Here is an 11941-nt window from a genome sequence, read left to right on the forward strand (position 1 = left end):
CTATATATATATATATATATATGTACACGTCATTCACCTTAATATTTTTTGGGAAGCAAAAATATATAAGAAAATGTCGCTTTGCCTATGCTATTCGTACTCCATCGTTCCGTTGGAAAAATAGTTAGTACTACATTTTATCATTTTAGTTTATACCGAATATAAAATTAGTTAATTTTTTACTTCAAAATATTTTCACCATACATTAAACTTATTTACACTTAGTACAAAATTAGTTAAATTTTTTATTTTCTATTTTTTTAATTAGGTGGATATTCACAACACCACTTCAATTACTTTTCTTTATCTATTTCATACTCTCTCCGTTTCCTAAAAATAGAACTTTAGAAATGACATGAGTTTTAATGCAAATTTGGTAAATTAAGTGGGATGAGTAGAAAAAGTAGTAAAATTAATGTTAGTGAATTTCTATTTTTAAGAAATGAAGGGAGTATTATTTATAAATTTTGTATTAATAATCCATATTTTTTGGAAATGGAGTAGTATTTGTTATAATATTAATTGTCCCCCAATTTCCTTGTTCCAACGAAATGTTGCTATTTTCTCCCTAACCTAAACATGGGCCGTTTTTATAACCAAATCCAGCGCATTGAGTTAACATCATTAGCGTTAAAAAGCCCATCAAAAGCTTTGGTCTGAAGTTGACCACCAACTGGTGTTTTCTCCAAAAAAATGTAAATGTACATGCATAGTTCAAAGATTTGACATGGTATTTTTTTAAGAACTATAGACGTATAAATATAAAAATCAGAAACCATTTATGTAAGAAACTCTACAAAACTGTACAACACAGTGACGGTTACAAATTATACATGATACTTGACAAAATATGAGAAAAATGATATCATTACCTTGCTAATCTACCTTCAGCCGCTGCGCTACATACAAGTTTTACATGAAGGTCCGTAACAAAAATGGTATCATTACGTTTCTAAGCTACCTTCATTCAGCCTCGCCTCTCGAGCTCGACCTTCACTCCACCAACATCGAATGGTCACGACTCTATCGATGGTTCACTTGACCAACCAACTACGCCACACCGAAAGAGTTGGATCGCGACTCGATCAATGTGATACACCATCTCTACCGATTTCAGAAAAATCAGTGGCAAACGAGGAGAAGCTCGGATCAATTCCCACAGCTCCCGACAAGCTAGTGTCGATCCAGCTCTCCTTCCGGAAGTCGTTCATGGCCTTCATCCTCAACTCCGTGCTCCCCTCCGCGACCGTGTCCGGTATGGCGAGGCTCCCTTCCATCATCCGCACCGCCTCTGACATTGTAGGCCGCACGGATGGGGTCGCGTTCGTGCACAGAAGCGCCACCTTGACTACCCTCTCGACTTCCTCTCGGTCCAATCGAGATCCCAGTCTCTCATCGATGAGTTCGTCTATATTCTTGCTTTCTTGCAAGTGACAAGCCTGAGACATTACACATAGGCTATTAAGATTAAAAAAAAAAAAAATCCGAGATTCGAAGAGCTCGCGAATATTCGTACCCAATCTAGAAGGCAAATGAACTTATGGCTTGGCATGTAGTTGCTGTTGCTCTTCCCGCTCACGATTTCTAGGAGCACGACTCCGAAGCTGTAGACGTCCGCCTTGTCTGTCAGGTAGCCCCACAGCGCGTATTCGGGAGCCATATACCCTCTGCAAACAAGTAAATCAGACAAGCGAGCAAGCAATATAGCAAAAGGTTTCGAAAATAAGACGATGAACTCACATCGTTCCAGCAACTTTTGTGCTAATGTGCGTCTTCTCGTCCTCGTTAAGCCTAGCCAATCCGAAATCGGATATCTTTGGGTTCATATCTCCATCGAGCAGCACGTTCGTAGCTTTGATGTCACGATGAATGATCTTCAGCCTCGACTCGTCATGGAGAAAGGCTAAACCTCTCGCAATCCCAATGCAGATCTTGAACCTCGTTGGCCAGTCGAGGATCATCTGGCTCTTGTTCGAATCTGAAAACGGTGCCACCCAACGTAAACCTCACGAGCCGAATCAAAATCAATGAAATGATTAAAGACTTAATTACCAAATAAGACATTAGCAAGGCTGTTGTTCACCATGTACTCGTACACGAGCAGCAGCTGATCGCCTTCGATGCAGCACCCATGCAGCTTCACGAGATTCGGGTGCAGCAAGCAAGAAAACATACCGATCTCGTTGAGAAACTCACGGTTCCCTTGCCTTGATCTCGACGAGAGCTGCTTCACAGCAATCACAGTTCCATCCTGCAGCAAACCCTGCACTACATTTTTTGTCAGGAGCCACGAAACACGAAGACAAACAGCGAAATGCAGGCATTAAGCTATACTAAACGTACCTTATAAACAGGGCCAAAGCCGCCTTCTCCAATCTTGTTCGCCTCATCAAAGTTGTTCGTAGCTGCCCTGATTTGGTTCAACGAAAACGCAACTGTCTGTAGCTCTAAGCCATCGAACCCTGTTCACAAAAGCAAGAAAATACAGAGTAAGCCTTTGGAAATCATGAATGCGTCAAACAATTCAACACGCGTTGCACCTCAACGTGCTATCTCCTTTGATTCTACACGTTAACAAGAGTCGTACAACAAGTTTTGGCGTCATAAAACACAAGACCTTTAAAAATTACTGCACAACGAGGGATTCGGACATCACCTTTTCCTAGGCGAGTTCTGCGTCTCCGGAGACACTTCCACCAAACGATGCCCGCGATCAAAAAAATCACGAAGGCAGATACCACCGGACCCACGATATAACCCGTTGTATTCTTCTTCTTATCCCCATCTTTGCAAACCTTGAAATCTTCAGTGACACCAAACGAAAATGTGAGAGAACATATCTAGGTTAAGTCAAACATTACACGAAAACGGATAGATCGTGCTTACTTGGATCCACTGAAATAGCCGATACAAGAGAACCAAAAACTCCGAAGCTAGGAATCCGCTTAGTCCCTCTACTAGCCCAGTAAAATCTGATCTCCAACGTGCTATCATGCACCGTGGCATTGTATGACCTAACTACAGGCCTCCCATTTCCATGAGCTTCTTCTCCGATGTCAAAATCTCTCTCCATTAAATCATCCTGAAACAGAGGGGATCAGAGAAAAAAACACCAGATCATCACGCTTCTTGTATGTGGAGAGACAAACCTGGATATATATATCGAATGAGCGCCTCCCGAGGCTGTTATACGTGCTGTCGTTCATGAACATTATCTCCGCAAAGTGGAGGCTCACATTGTAGCTCCCATTCTCGAGGCAGTAATGGAAGTATGTGAGGGACATGGGATTGAGGCGTGCCGTGGTGTACAACTCCGGGATAGTTATGTTTGATGTGGGTCGGACTACACGTGAGCTGTCAGAATAAGGCCCGTCCAAGAATTTCCCGCTGCTGACAAAGCCCCAATGATTCTCGCTCAAAAATCTCACAGGATCACTTCCTGTGTCTCCTTCGTACAAAATTCGTCTCTTGTGATCTTCGACAGTCAAGTCAGTGCCACCGCAATTCACATGTAACGAACATTTATCTGCCAAATTGAGGTGAGGAAACTTGTTCAAAGTTCTTATCAAATATAGCCACATAACGAGAAGAAGTTATCGTACATCTTGGACAGGCTACGTTCCTTGTACATGGAAGCATTTGTTGTCTGTCAAAGATTAAGCAAAGCCGTAAGAATCACAAGTTGTCGAGTTTTATACAAGGAAACAGAAATTCATCTTACAGAATGTTGCCAGTTGACGAGCCCTTAAACAAGTTCACCCTTCGGTTCCTAATACCACCAAAACATAAAAATTAAAAACTCAAGCTACGAGTAATGTCTAGTAAATAGATACATAAGGTGTACTCTACATGTTCGTTTGGCACGCAGGTTGATCGGGCCCTTGCAAAGTAAAATTGTTGTACGACAGATCACTGCACACAATCAGCATCAACAAAAAGAAAACTTCGAGTTGCCTGCAAGAATAAACACGATATGCAGCAAGTATATTTATAATAGAAACATACATGATGCTCCCATCCTTCAAGAGTGCATCGGGTATGTCTCCGCTTAGCATATTACCAGTCACGAACCTATCATCGTATCATATACAAAGACGAGTCAGAGTACACAAGAAGGCAGAATGATCATTTTACAAGATTCAAGTGTAATTTTCACCCACACAGTTTTCAGATCCCTCGCGATGTTATGTGGAATCTCCCCGACTAACTTGTTGAAACTGATATCCCTAAAAACAACACAAAATTGAACAAGGCGAAAAAAAATTAGTCAGTTCTCAATCTAGTTCACTTCTGAGAAAAGAGAAAAACTAGTAGCTTTTACATGGTAAATCAAATATATGCATATTCATATCAAGTCACATATTTGGTCACTCACAACATGTCTAGAACTCGGAGTCGTCTCCAAATATAATCAGGCACTGCTCCAGAAATGTTGCAGTTCCTCAACACCCTGTATGCAGAGCAAATGTCATTGGCTAATTAAAAAGGCAAGATAAGAAAATAAACGAAGTTTTATACAGTGATGCATACAATGTCTCTAGGTTTGCAGCGCTTATCAGCAATGGGAAATTTGAAGCCGGGCTCTTAATATCGCTAATTCTCCTGCATAGATAAACTAAGTGAATCTAACTTCTAAGCAGTAACAAATATGCATAAACGCCACTAAAACTTGTTGACTAAGTGAGCTTACAAATCCTTAAGCATAGTGAGAATGGATATATTCGACGGAATGGGCCCCACTAGTCCACTTGCTTGCATCTCTCTTCATTCAGACAGAGTTGAAAAATTAGAACATGTATGCTCAATGAAAAATAAAATCTGTCTGGTTTGTTTTTGCATAGGTTGGGATTAAGATCTTACAATCTCGTAACCTGTTTCCAGTTCTGAATGAAGTTGGGTATTCGTCCACTTAGACGGTTATCACTTATCCTACTGCAACTCAAAAGAAGAAACACTGAGCATACAAATAAAAATCGGAGACAAGAATGGAGCAAGATTGTATAGAGTACTTACAAATCATTCAAATTTGTTAGTGCTGCAAAAGTTACAGGCAGATGCCCAGTCAATCGGTTGGAAGACAATGTCCTGCAATTTAATGGATCATCTATCATTGGCTTATGCATAATATTTCTAATTTAGGACAAGCATATATAGGGATATGGAGTCTTACAAAGTTTTCAAGTTTATCAATTTCCCAATATCGGAAGAAATAGTCCCTGAAAAGTTGTTTGCTTCGAGGCCCCTGGTAAGACTCATCAATAAATACAGTCGAGATTAGATTAAGTGCCAAGCATTACACAATTGGTTGAAACGAAAATGAGAAATCATGAAGAACTGTGAAGTGCCTCCAAATAGAATACTTTGGCATCGATAAATGGATATGGAAATCAAACAAAGACGTACAGGTACGTGAGGGTAGTAAGGTTTCCAAGTTCCTTGGGTATCTCCCCTGACAAGCGATTTACGACAAGAGAGCTGCAACAAAAATTCTGGCATTACCGCTAAACATTCATGAAACGAGTCTGCAGCGAATTCTTGCATTCTAGACTTGAGATATATTTATCATACATGCTAGTCAAATTTGTCGAAGCCCATTGTGTTGGGATTGTTCCGCTGAGGAGGTTGTAGGCGAAATCACTGACAATGAAAGTGTCTGAGTATGTTAGGCAATATGATGTTTGCTTACATAAATCATTGAGCAGAATGGTAAACAAAGGTTCTTACACAGCTTGAAGGTAGGGAAGCTTCGTGATGTGAATAGGAAGGACTCCCGGAAGATTGAGACTCTTGAGCACGCTGCAACGAGTTGGATTTTAACTCTCCATGAACAAAATTTATGGCTTCCATTGAAAATAAATTGGAAATATGCCTCAAGTTCAAATGGCATGGCTTATTAAGAGAGCAAAATTTTATGAATTGAACACAATGGAAACTGGCAACCAAAGGTCTACAAATATATGAACAAGACACAATAAACATCGTTCTTTTTGCAGAAACGGGGAATGTGGGCAAACATAGAAATAATCAGAGATAGAAACCATACATATTGGTGATATGACAGACAGTGTTGTTCTTGAAATTGCAGTTGCAATCAACATAGCCCTCGGAATCGGTCGGGGGAGTAGGCGACATCCCAATCATCTCGATTTCACATTGGTCACCGTTGAATTTCCAATACCTTGCACCCATCTCAGTCACAATTTGCTGAAGAGCAACCACTAAACAACAGGTACAAACAAACACAAAAACAAAAACAACAAAATCAAGATTAGTAGTAGTATGTTAATCGACTAATCAAAATCAGATTCCAATCCACTAAACAAAATAAATGCTTCCTTCATCCGTATGCATTATAGCATATCATAAATCAACAAAGTAAATCAACTCCGCAACCCATAAAAGTCAATGTCTATTAATCTTTAGTCTTTATCTAAACCAAATTGAATTACTCAAGAGGGAATTTACAGATAGCACCCTAAATATTCAACTTTTCTTGTATCCCTCTTTCAATATTGTTACTGGATCATTTTCTATCAAGAATACATAGTATTTTATTTATCAGACAAAGCTTAACAACAACAGCAAAAGCAAAGTTCCTATATTACCAGACTAAACAAAATGAAAATTACTATTCCAATCCACTAAACCAAATAGCAAACTAGCCCACAACTCACAATTCAATCTAAATTAAACAAGAGGGATTTCAACTTCGAGAAAGCACCCAAAAGATTCATATTTTATTGATACTAAACAACAAAAAAAATGAAGATTGCTGTTTTAGTACACTAAAACAAAATGAAGATTACTATTCCAAACTGGATTACGATAAAGATTCAATTTTTATTGCATCCCTCTTTCATCATATTAATGGGTCATTTTCAATCAAGTGAAATCTTAGTAAAGTTGTCACTTTTCTCATAAATGCTGTCTGCAAAAGGAAAGTGCACCTATTTTTCAAGAAACAGAGATCAATATTGGTTACCTTCTTCTTGTGGCACTTGTGATTGGGAAACTTTCAGCATCCCCATGAAGCAAAAGGCAATAAACCAAGAAGCAACGGTTTCTGTGAGACGCATATTCGATTTCGAGCATCAATAACTGAAGAATTTGCATAGACTAAACATGAATTTTCTGTATCAGGAATTTAAGTGAGTTATGCTTTAGGGTCAATAATTTAGTGTACAGTGTGCATTCTAAGATGCGGTAAGATTCAAATAGAGACTGATTGGGGGAAATTTTATCATTTCCGAGTAGCAGTTGTCAATTCATTCTTCTCTCTCCTTTCTTTTCACTTTTATTGCAGGAATCTAATAATGTAACTAGACTAGTTCTTTCTATTTCTGAATTTAAAGAGTTAGATATTCTAAAATCACGACAAAAATTTGCTTATATAAACGAAAACATTTGAGTATATTAACTTTATTAAGGAAAAGTCGGAGAGCGAGCTTTAATGAGAGAGAAAACTCAAAAACGGCGGCGATTTAAATTCATGTATGTGCATGATATTTGAAGTGTCACAAAAGTAATCACACTTGAAATTTCATGGATTATGAATCCGAATCCGAATCCGAATCCAAATCCAAAAAGATGTGTTATTAATATTATAGTAACTATCTTTTTGTTTTACTTTTGATCTCTTTAGTAATTGTTTATTCTGATTTTCTGCCACTTCCAGAATACGACAAAAAAAATCACACCAACTCCATAACCGATTGACTGATTGAGTTTGAAATATCATCCACCGAAATATAATTTTCAATTAATCCTTCTGTTAATACAAGTAGGTCTAGTACTATGCTTAGATATGCTATATTAGCTCTTTTGTGTTGTAGTAACATCTTTGGTAAGAGCTTGTAATAGTTGCTACTTGCTTGCTATGTGTAACAGCAAGCTACGATCCTCACATTATGAAAATTCAAATTTGGATAAGCATGACTCAAATCCAATTTACTTGATATATTTGGCGATGACCCTTTTTTGTTCCATCGTACAGAATAATGTGATATTTTTTAAAAAGTGGTGGAATTAAGAAATACTCCTATTATATCACCAATTAGAGCATTCACAATTACGCCCATCCCGGCGAACGTCCGGCCGGCGTGCCGAAGTTCCGCACAGGACGTCCGCCATTGCGCAGCGGTGACGCGGATACGGACGTCCGCTGCGGACATCGGAGTTCCACGGCATTCCCGGGACGTCCGTCGCGACGTCCTTGAGGACGTCCACCATTACGTTGACCCACGGACGTCCCGATTATTTTATATTTTTTTTTCAAAAATTCTATAAATACGGCTCGTTGAACTCCATTTCATTCGCACCTCTGTAAATTTTTATTTAATGAAAATTTTATTCCGTAATCGTGGCGAAATTTTAATTCCGTAAATTGTTTAATTCGGTGAATTTGTGAATTTTTATTATTGTGGGAAGTCCGTCGTGATGTCCAAGGGGATGTTCGCCACTGTGCAGCGGGAAGTCCTTATGACGTGGCGGGAGGTGTTTTTGGGATGTCCACCGGGACATCCGTACCACTGTGGATGCTAAGAGCATCTGCAACGCGTCTCGCGGGCGTCTCGGTCTCGTCTCGGAGAGACGAGACGGCCGCGAGATAGCGTTGCAGCCTTCCGTCTCGGTCTCGTCTCGTCGAGCGTCTCGTCCCGGAGGGACGGCTCGCGCGACAGCTCGCCACGTGGAGCGCGCTGGTGCTAGGCGTGACGCCCACTAGCCGGCCCGTGAGTGGGTGTCGTCACGCTGATGCAATAAATCATTTTTTAAAAAAAATCGATTTTAATAAAAATAAAAATTAAAAAAATGGTATTATTACCGTTGAACGGTAAAAAAAATATTTTTTTTATTTTTTATTTTTTTACTCTATAAATACTCCTCTTTCATCCTCATTATACACACAAACACACATCTATTATTCTCAAATCATCTCCATTTTCTCTCCAATTTTCATCTCACCTCTCCAATTTTTATCACAAAATGTCCGGCGACGGAAACTCTGGCGGCTCTGGCGGCTTTGACATAAACGCGTTTGGCGACTGGGGGGCATGTACAATGTCTTGGGTGGTTCCGGTTCCGGTTCGTCGTCGCCGGGCACCCAAGGCTCGTCGATGCCGACGGCGTACCAACCACCCCATTTTGATGTGGATGCATACGCTCGTCCCTCCACCCTGAGGTATTCACAGGGATTATCCCAAATTAGGGAGGATTATCCGGATGAACTCAATCCGGAAGGATGACGAGGCGGTGGAAGCTCTAAGGGTCGCGCATTGGACGCCGTGGAGGAAGAGGAGGAGGTGGCCGAGGAGGAGGAGGATATAGGTCGTCATCCATACAGCCGGGCGGACACGATGACTCTGTTCAACGCTTGGGTTAGCGTCACGTACGATCCCATTGTCGGAAATCAACAAACCCGCAAGTGTTTTTGGGAAAAGGTCACCGCCGCCTACAACGAGAACAAGCCGGTTCGGTCCCGCCGCCGCACCCTGAAGATGCTCCGCAGTCATTTTGACCGCGTCGACAGAGATGTCAAAAAATTTTGCGCCATCAACAAGAATGAAGCAGCTCAATACCAAAGCGGAGCCAATAGAGCTGACATTATGAGAGCGGCTTTGCGAGTCTTCTTTGACGACAACGGCAAAAAATTCAAACATGTCGATGTTTGGGAGGCCGTCAAAGACGTTGAAAGGTGGGCCGACGGTGTCCAGTCCAGCCAGGGCTCGAGCTCGAAGCGCACGGCGGGTGGCCAATACTCGTCTAGTGAGGGCGGGTCAGGCAGCGCCTCACAAGAGGTTGAGGGCACGACCACCGATGCAGGGGGCTCCTTCCGTGGGCGCCGTTGGCCGCAAGGGACCAAGGCGGCGAGAGGGAGGAGGGGCCGAGGCGAATCAAGCCAGGCGGGTTCGGGCTCGAACACCCTATTGTCTATGTACTTGACCGCCACGATGGCGGACACTTCCCGCATGACGCCTCCACAATATCAAGCTCATCTTGCCGGAATTGAGTATATGACAAGACAAATTTGTATTCCGCCTCCAGGTAGCTTGAGTGCACTGCCACCGCCTTTGGGGGATGATTCGCCGGCGGAGTAGTTTTTATAATTTCTATGAAATTGTATTTTAAATTATGTCTTTTTTATTTATTTTGCCACGAATTTAATTATGTATTTTTTTTAGGATTTTAAGTTGTAATTTTATTTTATTTAATTAAGTGCGTTTTTATTAATTGAATTTGTTAGAAATAAAAATAAAAAATGAAATTGAATGAATATTTAAGGGATGAAATGGTTAAGAGACGGATAAGAGATGGGGGTTAGACCATCCGCAATGGGCGGACGATGGCACGCCCGATGGCGCGCATCGTCCGCGCCATTCATCGTCCGCCCCCACTGTGGGTGTGTGGCATAGGCCGCGGACGATAGTCGCGGCCTATGCTTCGGGCGCGACTTAAACCGCGGACGATAGCCATCGTCCGCGCCATCGTCCGCTCCATTGCGGACGTCGCGGACGATGGTCGCGGACGATGACCATCGTCCGCGACATCGTCCGCCCCTTTGTGAAGGTCGCGGACAATGGCATGCGGACGACGGCACGCGGTTTCATTTTTTTATAAATAGCGTTCATTTGTAATATTTCATTTCACACGATTTAATCTTCGAAACTTACATTTACATAATTACTACGAAATGGATTCAAGCCCCAATAGCCCTACGTTTAGCGGAGAGGCGCATTGGCCGGGTACAGAACCCGACGATTATCGTTCATTCGGCGACAACACCCATTACAATCCCGATTTCAGCATGGAATCGTATGGGTTGTCTGATATGGAGCCGTCGCCGCACCGCCCAACCGCATCGGCCGATCCCGCCCCCGCAGCGACCGGTGCCGCCAAGGGGAAGGCGAAGCGGAACCGGCAGCGGGCGCAGAAGTTGCCGCCTCCCGGTGACTGCGATGAGTAGCCCCCGGCCGTACGAACTACACCGACAACGAAACTCTCACTTTGGCTCGGTGTTGGGTAGATATATTGGAAGATCCGATATTCGCCAACAACCAGAGACAGACCGCGTACTGGGAGCGCATCGCGGACCTCTACAATTCGGTCAAGCCGCCGACCGCGTACAAGCGTAAGAGTGAGCAACTCCGCAAGCACTGGGATCAAATCAAGAAGCAAGTGAACTTGAACTCGGCGGAGTTCGAGAAGTGCGATCGGTCACAGGGGAGCGGCGAGAGCGTGCACGACGTGCGCTCTAAAGCGATGTTGTCGTACCGGTCGATGTTCGGCGAGTTCAAGCATGAGGCCATCTGGGCGCTCTTGAGGGAGAAGCAGAAGTTCCAAGGTGGAATTATGCACACTGGTGCGCCAAAGAGGACGAAGGTCACCGAAGCTGGTGACTACACGAGCAGCGGCAGCGGCACTAACCCGGTTGACCTCAACCGGACGTACGTGGATGAAGGGAGTTCCGGCACACCGGTGTCCTCCCGGCGTCCTCCCGGCATCAAGGCTGCGAAGGCCAAGGGGAAGGCGACCGCGACGTCATCGTCGACCGCTGCAACCCCTGTTCCGGACCCGGATGAGCTCCCGACGCAGACGGCCACCGCGTTTGCGTCGTTAGCTACAGCGTCGATGGCAAAGACGATGTTGCAGACGCACAAGGCCCTCAAGAAGTGCACCGACCCCGAACAAGCCGAGTATCTCGGTGCATTACTCGATGAGTTGCGTAGGAAGTTGGGAATTGGCCCGACTTAGTTTTATTCTTTTTTTAGTTGAATGGTGTAATTTTTTTTTTATTAAAACTTTGCCGCTTGTTATTTAGTCATTTTTTTTACTCGTTACGTGTTATTTGAAAACAGTTAAATTAATTAAACAAAACAACAAAATGATGATGTGGCGCGTCATAGGGCGCGCCTTAGGGCGCCCCACTGCAGGTGGAGAAGGAGGA

At 42.8% G+C, this 11941-nt stretch overlaps 1 protein-coding gene across 1 annotated transcript; it reads right to left on the bottom strand.

Annotated features, from left to right (window-relative positions):
• Window positions 1-756: 756 nt before the first annotated feature.
• On the bottom strand, window positions 757-7311 carry LOC121804653 (probable LRR receptor-like serine/threonine-protein kinase RFK1). The gene is made up of 24 exons (XM_042204283.1): window positions 6983-7311; window positions 6044-6218; window positions 5725-5796; window positions 5569-5637; window positions 5404-5475; window positions 5171-5242; window positions 5014-5085; window positions 4861-4932; window positions 4691-4762; window positions 4531-4602; window positions 4376-4450; window positions 4161-4226; window positions 4006-4071; window positions 3850-3912; window positions 3722-3769; window positions 3603-3646; window positions 3150-3526; window positions 2887-3082; window positions 2657-2803; window positions 2344-2462; window positions 2053-2263; window positions 1741-1978; window positions 1517-1667; window positions 757-1439 (listed from the first exon to the last, which is right to left on the bottom strand). Exons 1-24 carry the CDS (start codon window positions 7074-7076, stop codon window positions 1086-1088), a joined length of 2997 nt encoding a protein of 998 aa, XP_042060217.1. The 5' UTR covers window positions 7077-7311; the 3' UTR covers window positions 757-1085.
• Between the last annotated feature and the right edge of the window lie 4630 nt (window positions 7312-11941).

Source organism: Salvia splendens, chromosome 5 (genome assembly GCF_004379255.2).
Source record: "Salvia splendens isolate huo1 chromosome 5, SspV2, whole genome shotgun sequence".
Classification (NCBI taxonomy): domain Eukaryota; kingdom Viridiplantae; phylum Streptophyta; class Magnoliopsida; order Lamiales; family Lamiaceae; genus Salvia; species Salvia splendens.

What these genes read in the sequence shown, in the direction of transcription:
- LOC121804653 (XM_042204283.1), bottom strand. Translation starts at nt 7,076, where the DNA reads ATGCGTCTCACAGAAACCGTTGCTTCTTGGTTTATTGCCTTTTGCTTC. An exon ending in TCGTCAACTGGCAACATTCT is followed by an intron (nt 3,647 to 3,721) that starts GTAAGATGAATT and finishes AATCTTTGACAG; the next exon opens with ACAACAAATGCTTCCATGTA. An exon ending in CAGAACTCGCCTAGGAAAAG is followed by an intron (nt 2,463 to 2,656) that starts GTGATGTCCGAA and finishes TTTTGTGAACAG; the next exon opens with GGTTCGATGGCTTAGAGCTA.